The sequence below is a fragment of the Lontra canadensis genome, unplaced genomic scaffold (assembly GCF_010015895.1).
Source record: "Lontra canadensis isolate GAN:19392208 unplaced genomic scaffold, GSC_riverotter_1.0 scaffold130, whole genome shotgun sequence".
Lineage (NCBI taxonomy): Eukaryota > Metazoa > Chordata > Mammalia > Carnivora > Mustelidae > Lontra > Lontra canadensis.
In genome coordinates this window covers 230,868-247,860 of record NW_022631124.1, presented here as the reverse complement: position 1 = coordinate 247,860, position 16,993 = coordinate 230,868, and the positions used below count along the sequence as shown (strand labels likewise).

General features: G+C 43.2%; 1 protein-coding gene across 4 annotated transcripts in view; it reads left to right on the top strand.

The window, feature by feature from the left end:
- FHL2 (four and a half LIM domains 2) overlaps positions 1-4,530 on the top strand; it is a 67,058-nt gene extending 62,528 nt beyond the window's left edge. For all 4 annotated transcript variants that reach the window (XM_032842436.1, XM_032842435.1, XM_032842437.1 and 1 more), the window contains one exon: positions 3,926-4,530. In XM_032842436.1, coding sequence (XP_032698327.1) covers positions 3,926-4,077 — 152 coding nt within the window. In that variant the 3' untranslated portion in view covers positions 4,078-4,530. The remainder of the gene's footprint in view (positions 1-3,925) is intronic.
- The last annotated feature ends 12,463 nt before the right edge of the window (positions 4,531-16,993 follow it).

Sequence of the window (16,993 nt, the reverse complement as noted above, 5' to 3'; positions counted from 1 at the left end):
GAGGTTCCCGGACGGAGCCGGTGTTTTTGCGGCCGCGCTCGCCTGGCCTTGTGACACGGGCGGGGACCGCCGCCGCAGGTAGCACTGCCCTTGCAGCTCAGCCGGTTCCTGGGAACCACGTGGCCTGTTCTCAAGGGGTCTTGTTTCTGCCCTCAGCTGGATTTTCTCCAAAACCGCGGTCCGTGCGCATATGGCCTGCGGGTAAGCACCCCGCAACTGGCATTTCCGGGCTGAGCCGCCAGGCTGCGTTTCTAAAGGGGCTTTCTAGGGGCACTGCCTCCTGCTTTTGGCGATCTCATGGTGGTGAGATCAAGCCCCATGTGGGGCTCCATAACCCCCCCCCCCCGCCACGGTGCGGAGTCTGCTTGAGATTCTCTCTCCCATTTGTGCTCCCCTTCTCTCTTTGCTCTCAAAATCAATGAGTAAATCTTTAAAAAAAGGATAATAAAGGTGCTCCCTGGCATCTTAGAGGGACTTGTCAACCATAAGGCCATAGCTACATGAGGGCAGAATACAACATTCTAGGCGGTTCTTTCTTACCCCCAAAGGCTGGGGCAGACCGAGAGCCCAAAGCCTGGTTGGTTGCAGTCTGGTTGCAGACCGGCATTGCACCAAACTCTTGGACTTGCCAAGAAATCGATCGTGGAGGGCCGACAGCTGGTCAGACTCCAGCCCTGTAAACGTGCACCACGCATCACCACACAAATCCGTGACTGGGCCAGAAGGGAAAGAGAATTCCGTGAGGACACAGGAAGAGTTCTGGGCCATGGGATTCCCAGCTCTGCCACTTTCAGGTGACTGGCTGATCCCTGTCAATGGCAGGTGGCCGACACGTGTCATCTAAGCACCGCAGCCTGGAATCCCTGTGTGGCGCCACTGTGTGGTCACAAAGACATTTTACAGCCCGTGTGTGCTTGTCCCTGACTTTCCTTTTCCTGGGTTCTAGAGTTGAGCGCACTCACCTCAGCCAATGCCCCTGATGTAGGAAGCCCCAGGTCACTAAAATCATCCTTTCCTGGGTAATCCAGAGCTCGTATTTCCATAAGGAATTAAAATACAAAGAAAAGAAGCACAGCATTTAAATTTTTCCGTTAGCCTGATTCCAGCCATTTATATACCAGACTGGAATCATTCACGGAGAAGGAATGCAGTCTTTTCCCCTAACATATGCTGTTTTCATGGTAATGCCTATGAAAGTAAATGTTTATAAAATTAAACCTTATAAAGCAATGTAATTTAGATAAAAGCACTTTTAAATGTAAAGTATCAGATATGTGTTATTCCCATGGTAGCACTAAAAAAAATTTTAAAAGAAGAAGAAGAAAGAAAACAATGGACACTTTCCTTCAAAAGAGGAAAGTTACTTCTCTGGAACGCAGAGATTAATGTTCTGGAACCTACAGAGGAATTTTGAAATTGCAGTTAAAATGTACTTGTAGCCAAATCCCCAAACAATTGTATGAGATTGTGACTTTAGATTGGATTTTTAATAGATCCTTACTTAGCATTTTCTCTTTAGCAACAATTTAAATGATTTTTGTAAGTAAATCTGAAGTTCTACTTTCCCGCATTCTGTGCACAGTGATGCAAAATCCACACACAAATACAGTCAGTCTTCATTACTCAGAGTCCAGACCTACAAATTCACCTACTCACTAACATTTATTTGTAACTCCAAAATCAGCACTCGAGTTGCTTTCGTGGTCATTCCCAGACACGCACAGAATGGCAAAACATTTTGAGTCGTCTGACACATACAATCCCGGCGGAGGTGAGGTGAGGGGACACTCTGCCTCCTCATTTCGATTCTCATCTTATAACCAAGGGTCCTCTTCACGGACTATTTACTGCCACGTTGTTTGCATTTTTGTGCTTTTTGTTGGCAGTTTCGCTGCTGAAAGTGGCTCCCAAGGGGCAGTGCGGACAGGCTGTCTGTGTTCCTAAGCACAGGCAGGTTGTGAGGTGCCTTATGGAGAAAATGCACCTGTTAGGTGAGCTCTGTTCAGGCTGGAGTTCTGGGGCCATTGGCCATAAACCTCAAATGACAATAGTTGACTGTGTATGCCTCTCCCCTTTAGGAGCATTCGTCCTCCTTGGGCTGTTTTTGATTCTCATTTCTGTGACTTGCCCCATTGATTGTTATTTCAAGGAAACAGTGGAGTTTCTAAAAGGAGGCTATCCCCTGGGACGTCACCCGACATAGCACCTCCCACTAACATCCTTCTTTATCCTGTCCCTGCCAGGGCTCTTCCTGGCCCCAGATCTCCAGTGTAGCAGGATTTAATCAGAGGTGAGACAAAGGAGAGACATGGAATGGCAGAAATGCTGGGGCATCCCAGCTGCTTCTTGGCTTTTCAGTTTGCTCAGTGCTGAGAAAACAAAAAAACAAAAAACAAAAAATGACCTTTCAACTGTTCTGCAGTCCCTGCCGCTAAATCAAGTGTTGCCAAAAACCTCTGGTTTTCAGACTTGGCTACATATTCGAAACACCTTGGGGAGCTTAAAAAAATGACTGCTGCCTGGGTCTCGATTTAATTGGCAGGGGCTATGACCTGGGTGATAGTTGAAGCCTGAAAATCTTCCCCAGGTGATTCAGATCTGCAGGAAAGTTTGAGACCCATGGGCCTAAATCACAGGTTTGGTGCCGCTGCAGGCCCAGCGCAGAAGCTATGTGACCACAGCCCTTAGGGGTCCGGGATGCGTAAAGGCAGTCAGTGTTTTAGTGAATATTGAGGGTATCTCTGCTTTTCAAGCTGTGGGAAAAGAGAGTCGAAAAGCTGTGCTAGTGCATACCCCACCAGCCCCAGGGCTAGGGTGACAGTGGAAGGAGCACTGAACTTGAACTGAAGCATTTTCTAACTAGCTGGGGAGTTGGGGGGGTTGGCTAGCTTGCAGGTCTCCCCTAGGTGAAAGACTGAAAGCCCCACGTCAACCTAGCCAGCGCTATTACAAAAGGAACTACCTGATTGGTGCATAACAGACTTTTCAGGCTAGCATGTGGATAGCTTGAGACTTTAAGCCCTTATAAATGGAGCAGTCAAGGCGGTTGCTTTCTTTTTACTGTGGCAGATTGAACCACTATTTCTGGAAAGAACTCTTTGTAATTGGAATTCATGATCCAGAGTTCAGCGGAATGGATCATGACTCCTAATAACCCTGGGTATTTGATTCCAGTTGATTTCAGGTGGCTCAGGGGCGGGACCAAGCAACCATGTGGTAATAGGCGGCCGGTGTACCTTAAGCATTTGATGAGAATTCGTCATCAAACAAGAATCAAGCACCGAACCGAGTTATTACTTCTCTTGTTTAAAATATAATAAGCTGGTCCTCTCTACTGCCCACACACCGGAATGAGCTCCCACACACCCTAGCAGCCCACCTTCCCCTTCTCACACTTAAGTTCATACTTTATGGCCTATCTCATGATATTCGCTCTTCAAGAATGGCCACCCCCCACATCCACATGCCATTTCTTTAGTGAGGCCCTTCCTGGCCATTCCAGAGAAAGTGCGTATTTACCTCTTAGGTCCCTTCTGCACTTCATTCATGAAATCACGAAATAATTGAGCGCCGGACACGAGGCACCCAGGGAAGAAATAAGAGACACCAGCTCCAGATCTCCTAGAGTTTCATTCTGGTGGGACGGACAGACAGACAGACACAATCGTCCCTCCATAATTAGAGCTCTGATCATGTCGTTTTGGAGCTGGTTTGTGTATCTGTTCCTGCGCATAGTACGAGCTCCGCAGGGTGTCTGATTGACCTGTGGATCGCCAGCCATTAGAAACTCACACTCTCCAGACTACAAAATCCAGCTTTGAAATGGCTCAAACCAGAATTCCTTCGTTGGTCCCAGAGGCCTGGTTCTCCCCAGCCACGGTCCCTTTCTCTTTCCACCCTGGTGTTCTTTCTTCTCTGTTAACAGGACTTGGTGGCACAAAGTACATCTCCTTTGAGGAACGGCAGTGGCATAACGACTGTTTTAACTGTAAGAAGTGCTCCCTCTCACTGGTGGGGCGAGGCTTCCTCACAGAAAGAGATGACATCCTGTGCCCTGACTGCGGGAAAGACATCTGAAGCCCACACGGCTGCTTGTGACACACACGGATTTAGACACTCTCATTCTCCACCAGGCAGTGTTGTGTCTGGTCTCCACCGGCCATGCTGAAATTTTCCTCTTGTGCTTCTCAGTGATGTTTGCATTTGTTTAAACCCTTTAATCCTTTGTACTAGCTCAGTCCCAGGGAAGGAGGGAACCCTTCTGTAAACCCGTGGTGGGAAGATGATGTTGAATTTTCATAATCAAGCAGGGCAATTCCAAGTGTAAAAATCCTTTTGAATGACATCTTTATACATGTACCTTTCTTTCACTACGTATTTAATTTTTAAGTGCAATTAACACATCACGATCTTGAGTTTCCCAAACTACATGAGATAATGAAGAGTGGGCATTTACAACTGTGTAGCTTCCTGTCATGTAAGACCTAGAGCAAGATAATATAGCTTACAATAAAGTTATCCAGAACAAAATCCTTGGCCACACACAGTGCGTGAAATAATGATTAAACATCGAAGTTCTGAGCATTGCGGTATAAGGCACGTTATTGTATGTTCCACTGATCACTATATGAAGGACAAGTTCAGACAGGCTGGGGCAGCATTCACGTAGATCCATCACACCTTTCATTTCAAAGAAAGCCTTCCATCAGTACCACAACCTCTTCTGGGCTCCCTTCTCTTTGTTTCTCTCTCCCAAACTCTCTCTCTCAGAATTTAATGCTCTGCATTGGATGCAGTAACAGAAACTCCAGAATGTGAGCAGCAGAATATGAGCTAATGACAGTGAAGGCAGTTGGGGGGTCACTTCTTTTAAAAAGAGCTCAAGGCTTTCCCATTGCCATGGGTCCCTATCCTACCCCAACCTGCCCTCTCGTCCATAAAGTGAAGGATCATGAAAGGATACAAGCACCTCGAGGTCAGAGATGACCTCTTGCTCATCTGTGTATTCCCACTACCCCAGTAATTTAGGGCATTGCTTTGGAAGCCTCTGTTGTTTCTGAAAGGAGAGGAAAGAGAGAGAAAAAGAGAGAAACTCCCAGCTCTCAAATCTTAATGATTTAAGCTCCTAGCTTGGCATTCATCTGTAAAACCATCTGTGAAGTCACGGTGTACAGTTGGAAAGCACTGAGCCAATTTGTGAGCTAGGGCATTGCCTGTGCCCCTTTCTAGAATGCTAACAATAGTGACTTTTGTCCTTAGTTTTCTAAGGTGGTGTAGTACATAAAACGACTTCACACATGCTCAGCATGGCTGGGACTTGATTTCCACCAACGTCCCAGCCATGCTGAGCATGTGTGAAGTCAGTTTCTTAATCTGAGTGCTGGACCACATAAGAAGTGTATGGTGATGTCTGAGACAGGCCTTCTGAGAACTCCATGGCTCAGTAGTTCTCTTGCCTTCTACATCATATTATAAAAATGAAAGCATTCTTGGAGTTGTGCTTTTTAAAGTGAAAATAACAAAATCTAAGACAAAAAGGTGAAAGCTTTGGAAATGTCATTGTGGAACACCTTACCTGTTCCTCATAAGAACCACAGATACACTGAACACACCTGACCTTAAATTAATAGAAGGGGGATCTCCATTTCTAGTAAGTAGCTCCTACTGGACTCCAGTAATCTTCTGGACAAAGTATTTTAAGACTTTTGAAAACACCAGAGTATGATCCAAGACAGGAATACTTGAGAGAGCAGTGGACACCTGAAGAAGGGAAAGGCAATGGGTAGGTTTCCCATTTTTATGGCTTTTAGCCAAAAGCAGGCCCCAAAAGGGGGAGCTAAAACTCTGTTAGAAAGTCTGCAGTCTTACTGGCTTGAACAGCCAGAGGCCAGAGCTTGGGACAAATAACATCTGGAAAGTTAAGGGGAGAAATGGTATGAAAAAGAAACCCAAGTTCTTTGTATGAAAACCCTATCCATCTCTGGCTGACACCTGAACCACACATTAAGAGGCTAGACCCCAAGCAGCCCAGCCAAGGCTCAAAGAACAAAGTTGGGGGGCTGCAGGATGGTGGTGTGCAGAAGTCAGTGACTGTCTTCCCAGTGTGACAACCATTTAACTGGGAAAACTGTGTGTGTGTTGGGGGGGTGGGTATATATGCATACCAAATAAATATGTTCAAATCTTGGAAAATCACCCTAAAGGTGTGCAGCAAATGGAGAAACATTTGGGAAAATCTACATGTTAAGAAGAAGAGAGAGGGTCTATGGCACTTGAGCCATGGACTAATCCCATTCCCCACCCCTTCCCAGTTTCCTGAGACAGCAGCTCTACTCTGGGCAAGTGCAGTCAAGAAGGGAAGGGCTCCTCCTACTGGTCTAGGGCTATGCCCCAAGCATGACAGTCTGCAAATCCTGGGGCTCTGATCACTCCTGAACCACACTGCCCATAGGGTGGGGTCTCCAATTAAGAGGGGCTATCTGAGGCTACCATGCTTCTAGGAGTAGGATTGCGTGAAGACATTTATCACAATGATATTGGCACGTTCTGCTAAGAATACCAGTCTTCCCTATCCAGCATTTAACTCATGGAGGAGTGTTGCTCCAGGACAAGCAGGACACTGTCCAAGCCCAAGGTGTGGGTTGGAGGGGCAGCTCTGTAAACTAGTAGCTCGCATCTCTGCAGGAAGGGACTGTTTGGTACCAAGAACGGAAGAATCTGTGCTACGGGGATTATGAAAGACAGTGGGGATTCTGGTGGCAAGCAGTGGCTAGCAACGTGATAGGAGCTGCAAAAGGCAAAATGGCAGACCAGCCAGAAGTTTAACTGAGAATCAGGGAAAGAGAGATAGGAAGAGCTGTCCTGGGATCCCATTTATTGCTGGGGTCCAGGAGACTGTGGGGAGGGACTGGGTCACACCCACTCAGGAGCAAAGAGTGGGACATGGAGCGGACCTGAAAGCATTCTCTACGCCACATGCAGATCATTGGCAAAGAGCAGAAGTCTAATTAGCTCAAAGAGCTTAGACAGAACCTCTAACAAATCTCCAACACTGGCCAAACATATAAACATGTTCAAAGAATTAAAGGAACGTGTATGACAGCAATGCTCACCAAACAGAGAACACCAATAAAGGGATAAATGTTATAAAAAGAGCAAATGGAAATTCTGGAATTGAAAAGTACAATCACCAAACAGAAAAAGCACTGGAGGGGATCATACATTTGAGTTGAGGGAAGAAAAAAGAAAAAAACAGTAAACTTGAATAAAGACCAACTGAGATTATAATTTGAAAAACAGGGAAAATGAAGAAAAATTAACAACCTCAAAGCAATGTGAGATACCCTTAAGTGAACTAACGTATGTATAATGAATGGAAGCATCAGGAGGAGAGAGAAAGCAGACAGAAAAAGAAAACATTTTAAGAATGGCTGAAAACTTCCCCAAATTTGATGAAAAAAATTTTAATCTAAAAACACATCCAAGAGGCACCTGGGTGGCTCAGTCTGTTAAGCATCTGTCTTCTGCTCAGGTCATGATCCCAGAGTCCTGGGATAGAGCCCTGCTCAATGGGGAACCTGCTTCTCCCTCTCCCTTTGCCCAGCCCCCACTCATGCCTGCTCGAACTCTCTCTCTCTAATAAGTAAAGTCTTAAAACATGCACACATGCATGCACACACAGAGATTCAAGAACCTGGACAGACCTGGAGGAGAGAGTTTGAAGTTTGAGTCCATCCACACACAAAATCTGAGTCTGTCTCCAGCCTGACCCTACTCACTTAGCCCTCTGTCAGTTGGAAATCATGACACTGCATGGTTATTTCTGACTGGCTCTATGATAATCCTTTTTATTAAGCAAAACTTTTTATTAAATTGTTAAATAAAATGTACATAGAGGTACATCACACAGGTGTTAACAGGTAAAACCAAACTACAGAGACAGAAGTCAGAATAGTGGTTACCTTTCTGACTGGGAAGGGACATGAGAGAAGCTTCTGGAATGCTGGAAATGTTCTGTATTACGGTTGGCAAACTATGGTCCAGCTAAATCCTGTCCACTGCCTGTTTTCCTAAACAGTATTTTATTGGGGCACAGCCATGCCTATTCACTTACACATCATGTGGCCCATAAGACATTCTTCCTATCTGGCCCTTTACAGAAAGTTTGCCGACCCTTGCTCTATACCTTGATTTGGACAGTGGTTTCATAGGTATAAGTTCGCTCTGCATAAGATTTTTAAAACTTTACAGTATTTTATGATACCCTCCATAAAAACATGTATGTTCTATAGTTTGCTGTACTGGACAGATATTTTAAAGTTTACCTTTTTCTTGAAACAAAGCAAACTTGCTTGATCTTTACTTGGTTATTCCAATAGATGAAAGCTCTGGGAGTCAGTCTGTACAACCTGACATTTCTACTGACTGTCATGCTTGGGGGACTATGTTTCCTCGTATGCTTGCATAATTTTGACTAGTACTAGTCACTAATTTAAGAAAAAAATTACCTGTGGGCATTTCCTCGGGGTCAGGATAAGCCTGTCTTCCCGCAGAGATGACTTCTACCGCCTCTGCCACTCGCCTGAAGCCCCGTCATCTGGGACGACTTCCGAGTCACTTGCTGTGTTTCCTTGGCCATCCTGGGGGGGTCAGGTGTGACTAGGATTATGTGAGAGCCAGCTTGTGTGTTTCTACCTTCCACAGCAATTCTTCCTTCCTATCTTCCTGTTCTTTCTTTTCCTTCCCTCTTGCTTTCCCTCCCTCCCTCAGCAGGGCAGGCTTAATTCTCTTTACCTTTAGCGCATGGGATTGCTCTTTGGGGTCGTGGCTATTAGGTTTCCTATCTCTGGGGGCATGGGGCTTTGACTTCTCTGTACTTTACATCATGGTCACCAAAACCCTGGTTCGCTTTCACCAGGGCATCAAAGTGGCCTACTTCTCTGGATTCCTGGGTTCTCTTAGATTCTTGACTGTTGGCTCTTCAGTGCTTCTTTTTCCTTATTTTCTCCCAGCAGAATTGTCCCTTAACATTGTAAAAAGTGAGAGCTTTTTTTCCTCTTCTGTTTGGCATAAGAAAACCTAACTATAAATGTTAATTCCTCTCTTTGTGACACAGTCTACAAAATCGAGACTTACACTGATTTTACCTCTTATTTTAGTATCTTGGAGCTTTGATTTAAAAATGCATAACTACCTTGTAGAACAAATTATGTATTTATTAGAATTATATACCTAAACTTCGCAGTAATTTAAGATATTGTAAAATTCTTTTTTTTTTTATGTGATCGGTGTGTATGCGATTTGGTGGTTGTTGTTGTTGTTGTTTTTAATTGTGTTATGTGAGTCACCATAAAATACGTCATTAGTTTTTGATGCAGTGTGCCAAGATTCATTGTTTACATTTAACACCCAATGCTCCATGCAATCTGTGCCCTCCTTAATACCAACCACCAGGTTCACCTGTCACCCCCATCCCCCTAGGATATTGTAAAATCCTTAGTAAACTAGTCTACCTTCAGCCCAAACCATAAAAATCCAGTCACTGGGGTCACCTGGGTGCTCAGGGGGTTAAGCCTCTGCCTTGGGCTCAGGTCATGATCCCAGGGTCCCACATCGGGCTCTCTGCTCAGCAGGGAGCCTGCTTCTCCCTCTCTCTCTGCCTGCCTCTCTGCCTACTTGTAATCTCTGTCTGCCAAATAAATAAATAAAATCTTTGGAAAAAAAATGGGTGATCTCAGAAGTAATAGGAGCCCACACACCTACCCCATGGGCTGCTTGTTATTGCTGGCTAGGAGACAAAAAAGAGAACAGTTACAGTTAAAAAAAAAAAAAAATCCAGTCACTGAAGTAACCGAAAGTGAACAGTTTTCCTTACAAGGCAGTCATGTATTGGGGAAAGTCATCAGAAAGTAATGACTGCCAGCTGACACATGAACCGGACCCAAGCGCTCGGAGGCTCCTCACCCCGTCCTGTCCACAGCAGATGGGAATGTAGCTTGCCTTTGAGCTGCCTTTGAGTTGGGAGACACCAGTATGAACTCAAGTTTGGCTTACTGTAGATAGTTCTGTATAGAAATATTTACAGATGTGTATATATAGGGTGAGTATACACACATATGTATTTTTTTGCTCTGTCAATTGAGATCGAGAAGCAATGACATCCCCACTCCTAGCTTGCAGATCTTGCTTTCTAATACCAGTCTTCAGTAAAAGGAACCAAGGCTCTATGGAGAAGTGGCTGTGTTTAGGACTGGGGTAGGAAACAGACAAGATGAACCTGGAGCATCTGGAAGTGCTAGAAAATGAGGAAGTGCTTCGAAGCAACCACAATGATGAGCTAAGTCAAAGGGACACAGGGGCCAACTGAGTTTCCAATGGCCAAAGCTGGAACAATTTGAGAAAAAGGCATCAGATTATAACCCAAAGAATAAGATTCCGAGTGCAAGTTGGTGCAGCCACTTTGGAAAACAGTGTGGAGATTCCTCAAAAAATTAAAAAGGGCTACCCTATGACCCTGCAATTGCACTACTGGGTATTTACCCCAAAGATACAGATGCAGTGAAAAGAAGGGCCACATGTACGCCAATGTTCATAGCAGCAATGTCCACAGCAGTGATGTCCACAATAGCCAAACTGTGGAAAGAGCTGAAATGCCCTTCAACAGCTGAATGGATAAAGATGTGGTCCATATATACAATGGACTATTATTCAGCCATCAGAAAGGATGAATACCCAACTTTTGCACCAATATGGACGGGACTGGAGGAGATTATACTGAGTGAAATAAGTCAAGCAGAGAGTGTCAATTATCATATGGTTTCACTTACTTGTGGAGCATAAGAAATAACATGGAGGACATTAGGAGAAGGAAAGGAAAGGTGAAGGGGAGTTACATCGGAGGGAGAGACTGTGGACTCTGAGAAACAAACTGAGGGTTTTGGAGGGGAGGGGACTGGGGGATGGGTGAGCCTGGTGGTGGGTATTAAGGAGGACATGTACTGCATGGAGCACTGGGTGTGGTGCATAAACAATGAATTTTGGAACACTGCATCAAAAACTAAGGATGTATGGTTCAACATCCGCAAGTCAATCAATGTGATACAACACATTAATAAAAGAAAGAACAAGAACCATATGATACTCTCAATAGATGCTGAAAAAGCATTTGACAAAGTACAGCATCCCTTCCTGATCAAAACTCTTCAAAGTGTAGGGATAGAGGGCACATACCTCAATATTATCAAAGCCATCTATGAAAAACCCACCGCAAATATCATTCTCAATGGAGAAAAACTGAAAGCTTTTCTGCTAAGGTCAGGAACACGGCAGGGATGTCCATTATAACCACTGCTATCCAACATAGTTCTAGAAGTCCTAGCCTCAGCAATCAGACAACAAAAGGAAATTAAAGGCATCCAAATCGGCAAAGAAGAAGTCAAACGATCACTCTTCGCAGATGATATGATACTATATGTGGAAAACCCAAAAGACTCCACTCCAAAACTGCTAGAACTTGTACAGGAATTCAGTAAAGTGTCAGGATATAAAATCAATGCACAGAAATCAGTTGCATTTCTCTACACCAACAACAAAACAGAAGAAAGAGAAATTAAGGAGTCAATCCCATTTACAATTGCACCCAAAACTATAAGATACCTAGGAATAACCCTAACCAAAGAGACTAAGAATCTATACTCAGAAAACTATAAAGTACTCATGAAAGAAACTGAGGAAGACACAAAGAAATGGAAAAATGTTCCATGCTCATGGATTGGAAGAATAAATATTGTGAAAATGTCTATGCTACCTAAAGCAATCTACACACTTAATGCAATTCCTATCAAAATACCATCCATTTTTTTCAAAGAAATGGAACAAAGAATCCTAAAATTTATATGGAACCAGAAAAGACCTCGAATAGCCAAAGGAATATTGAAAAAGAAAGCCAAAGTTGGTGGCATCACAATTCCAGACTTCAAGCTCTATTACAAAGCTGTCATCATCAAGACAGCATGGTACTGGCACAAAAACAGACACATAGATCAATGGAACAGAATAGAGAGCCCAGAAATAGACCCTCAACTCTATGGTCAACTAATCTTCCACAAAGCAGGAAAGAATGTCCAATGGAAAAAAGACACCCTTTTCAATAAATGGTATTGGGAAAATTGGACAACCACATGCAAAAAAATGGAAATTGGACCATTTCCTTACACCACACACGAAAATAGACTCAAAATGGATGAAGGACCTCAATGTGAGAAAGGAATCCATCAAAATCCTTGAGGAGAACACAGGCAGCAACCTGTGCGACCTCAGCCGCAGCAACATCTTCCCAGGAACATAGCCAAAGGCAAGGGAAGCAAGGGCAAAAATGAACTATTGGGATTTCATCAAGATCAAAAGCTTTTGCACAGCAAAGGAAACGGTTAACAAAACCAAAAGACAACTGACAGAATGGGAGAAGATATTTGCAAATGACATATCAGATAAAGGGCTAGTGTCCAAAATCTATAAAGAACCTAGCAAACTCAACACCCAAAGAACAAATAACCCAATCAAGAAATGGACAGAAGACATGAACAGACATTTCTGCAAAGAAGACATCCAGATGGCCAACAGACACATGAAAAAGTGCTCCATATCACTCGGCATCAGGAAAATACAAATCAAAACCACAATGAGATATCACCTCACACCAGTCAGAATGGCTAAAATTAACAAGTCAGGAAATGACAGATGCTGGCGAGGATGCGGAGAAAGGGTAACCCTCCTACACTGCTGGTGGGAATGCAAGCTGGTGCAACCACTCTGGAAAACAGCATGGAGGTTCCTCAAAATGTTGAAAATAGAACTATCCTATGACCCAGCAATCGCACTACTGGGTATTTACCCTAAAGATACAAACGTAGTGATCCGAAGGGGCACATGCACCCGAATGTTTATAGCAGCAATGTCTACAATAGCCAAACTATGGAAAGAACCTAGATGTCCATCCACAAATGAATGGATAAAGAAGATGTGGTATATATACACAATGGAATACTATGCAGCCATCAAAAGAAATGAAATCTTGCCATTTGCGACGACGTGGATGGAACTAGAGGGTATCATGCTTAGCGAAGTAAGTCAATCGGAGAAAGACAATTATCATATGATCTCCCTGATATGAGGAAGTGGAGATGCAACATGGGGGGTTAAGGGGGTAGAAGAATAAATGAAACAAGATGGGATTGGGAGGGAGACAAACCATAAGTGACTCTTAATCTCACAAAACAAACTGAGGGTTGCTGGGGGGAGGGGGTTGGGAGAGGGGGGTGGGGTTATGGACATTGGGGAGGGTATGTGCTATGGTGAGTGCTGTGAAATGTGTAAACCTGGCGATTCACAGACCTGTACCCCTGGGGATAAAAATATGTTTATAAAAAATTAAAAATTAAAAAAAAAAAAACTAAGGATGTATTTTATGGTGACTAACATTACACACATATACAAAAAGAGTAAGATTCCAAGTCCACATTGACATAAATTATTAAATAAATAAAGGAGACTAGATAAATCTGCACAGAATTACAAGTAATTTATGTAGATACTTGGCCCATAAAGGTGGAGCATATTCCCTACTCAAGTCTTCCTTCCAAAAAATACAGTGGGAAGAGGAGGAAAAAGAGTAGTTCTCTATGTGGGGGCACCTAGGTGGCTCAGTGGGTTAAGCCTTTTGCCTTCGGCTCAGGTCATGATCTCAGGGTCCTGGGATTGAGCCCCGCATCGGGCTCTCTGCTCATGAGGGAGCCTGCTTCCCCCTCTCTGTCTGCCCCTCTGCCTACTTGTGATCTCTCTGTGTCAAATAAACAAATAAAATCTTTAAAAAAAAGAGTAGTTCTCTATGAACCTCACTGACATACAGTACCTCAGCCAGTTGACCAAGATTAACCTCAAAAGCAGTTAAGTCACAACGATAGTATGTACCGTTAATATGGGTTGAAAGTCACACTTTACCTCTGTGACATTCTCTCCAAAATCCATAACCCCAATCGAAATCATGAGGAAAACGTAAGACAAATTCAAACAAGGGACATCCCACACATCTAATCAGGATGCCTCAAAACTGTCAAGGTCATCAAAAATTCAAGGAGAGTCTGGGAAACTGTCACAGCCAAGAGGAGTCTAAGGAGTTATGCTGACTAAAAATGTAAAGTGGCATTCTGGATGGGATCCTGGGGCAGAAAAACAGTAGGTAACAAGTAAGGAAATACGAGTGAAGTTATGGACTTCGGGTAATAATAATGTACCAGGATTGATTCACTTCCATGAACATACCATACTAATGAGTATCAGTAATGGGGGAAATTTGGTGTGTGGTGCATGGAAACGCTCTGTACTATCTTGGTGATTTCTACAAACCTCAAACTTCCCTAAAATAAAAGGTTTATTTCTTAAAAGCTTATTTAAAAAAATTACATAGCAGGACAGATATAACAAAAAGCTTAGCTAGATGCAATTCTATAGTTATAAAAAATAGCTTCTGCCATAATTGGTGTTTTAGTTTCCTAACGTTTGTCAAAATGTTAAGTATTTTAGTTCAAATAAATTGGAAAAGAAAAAAGGTCAGGGCTATTACACACTTACTTAGCGAGTCTTCTTTTTGTCTTTTGGTTAAACTAAATGTCTGGTTAGGTCTGAAACATAGTTAACAGTTTCCAACTGCTTACAGAATCAAATCAAAAGTCCTTACCATGGCCTAGGTAAAATCCTACATAATCCGGCTCCCACCTACCTGCTTTGGCTTCATTTTATAATTTTATTTTTTATAAACATATATATATATATATTTTTTCCCCCAGGGGTACAGGTCTGTGAATCTCCACGTTTACAAACTTCACAGCACTCACCATAGCACATACCCTACCCAATGTCCATAACCCCCCCCAACCCCCCTCTGCCCAGCAACCCTCAGTTTGTTTTGTGAGATTAAGAGTCACTTATGGTTTGTCTCCCTCCCAATCCCAACTTGTTTCATTTACTCTTCTCCTACCACATTAACCCCCCATGTTGCATCTCCTCTCCCTCATATCAGGGAGATCATATGATAGTTGTCTTTCTCCGATTGACTTATTTCGCTATTTGGCTTCATTTTATATATTCTCCCTGCTCTTTTCACTGATCATGGAGCCACACGCTCTCTGTTCTCAAATCCTAGTAAACCTCGGGGCTTTCACTCTGTTCTTGACTGGTATGTTATTTAACGCTGGGTAGCAAACCATCCCCAACACTTAGTGTGGCTTAATACAACTTAGGATGCTCTGAGTCGGTTATTTGGGCTGGCTCACCCGGGACACTCATGGAGCTGTGGTCTGCTGGCAGCTAGCAGGGCGGGGGGTGGCTGCTAAGTCACGTCTCGTGGTTAGTGCTATTTGCTGATGTTTTTCTAGCAGGCTTTTTCAGGCGCCTGCAGCAGGGGTTCCAGAGGGAGAGAAGCATTTGTTTGATGAAAGCAGATTACAAGGCCATTCCATATTCAAGCAGTGGGAACAGACTCCATCTCTGATGGAAGGAGTCACAAATATGTAGACATTAAAAATCTACCATATGGATGATGCTTTTCCTGAAAACTTTCCAGAACTGTCAACCCTTAAAAATAATTTCTTCAAAGAGGCCTTTCCTAACCACTACATTTAAAGTAGCTTTTTGCCCTCCCTTCCCCATCTCTATTTCATTTCTTGGTTTGATTTGCTGTCATTACAATTATCCGTTATTTCATTGAGCAGAAACGTACCCATCTTTGTTTTTTCGGCACACCAGGGTTTAACAGAAACTGGAAGAACAGTGCACTTCAGTAAAAAGTGCTTTAGTAAAAACAATGAAAACAAATTTTGTCTTTTCTGTCCAGACCAAAAAATGACCTATTTTTTAAAATTCAAGGTAGAAAGTAAGCTGAAATGTTTCAAAGTAGTTAAATTTAGGGCTTCAGTCTCCAACATTAACATCCCAGTTTAGAAGTGTACTTTTTAAAGATCACCCCAGACACAATAATCCTTCAATTGAACCTCTGGTTTGCTCCAGCGTGTAAGAGAGCTCACTCTGGATAAGGTTCGAGGGACCTGTTCCCATCTGTCAAAGTATAGCGGCAGTCACTGTGGCAGCCCCAGCAGGCCTCAGGCTGTCCAAACACCTGACCACTCTAGCCCATCGCCGCCTCACAGCGGGGGCCCTGAGACGTGGCCAGACGACCAGCATCATGCTGGATCCCAATCAATCCTCATACAGAAGGCTGTACCATATAAAGCATAACACTTTTCCGCCATATACTCTGCTCAAATAAAAAGAGATCAAGTCATTACAGAACATTTTTCCATTTTATTTTTTTATGAATGACAGACCTACTCAATCATTTTATTCAGTTTATTTAAATAAGGATAAGGCTACTTCAAAGACCTTTTACATACAAAAATGTACATTACAAGGTTGAACTTTCTGTACTGAATTACAAAACCTGCACAAGCATTTAATAAAAGAGCACACTTAAAAACATTTTGACCATTTTGTAGCCTCTAAAAATTACTGAAGTGGCGTAGTAAATAGAGGAAGCTCTTACATACATGTGATTTAATCTACTGGCAGTTTTACTTAATGTAAGTTTTTAAAAAGGTCATTGCTACTGAGTGAGTCTCTAGACCAGTTTTAGAATCCTCTCTCAAAACTTAAGTCAACCAAAATATTGTTTCAAATAATAATTACAATTCTGAAGAATTTTAATTCTAGCAAAAATATTATGGCCTCCTAGTAGCAGTTGAACCAACTTTCCAAATTGCCTGGTAGCTGTCAAGATTACTAAAGCTATTATGGTTAACTGTACTGCCTTTACAGCCACGGGGAAGCAATTCAGGGCCTTTGGTGCTGCAGGGGCTTGAGATTTCCAGAATTCACACAGCAGTCTATGATCCCTCAAATGTAAGAGGACCAGGGGTCATCCTATCCTCACTCCTCAATGAAT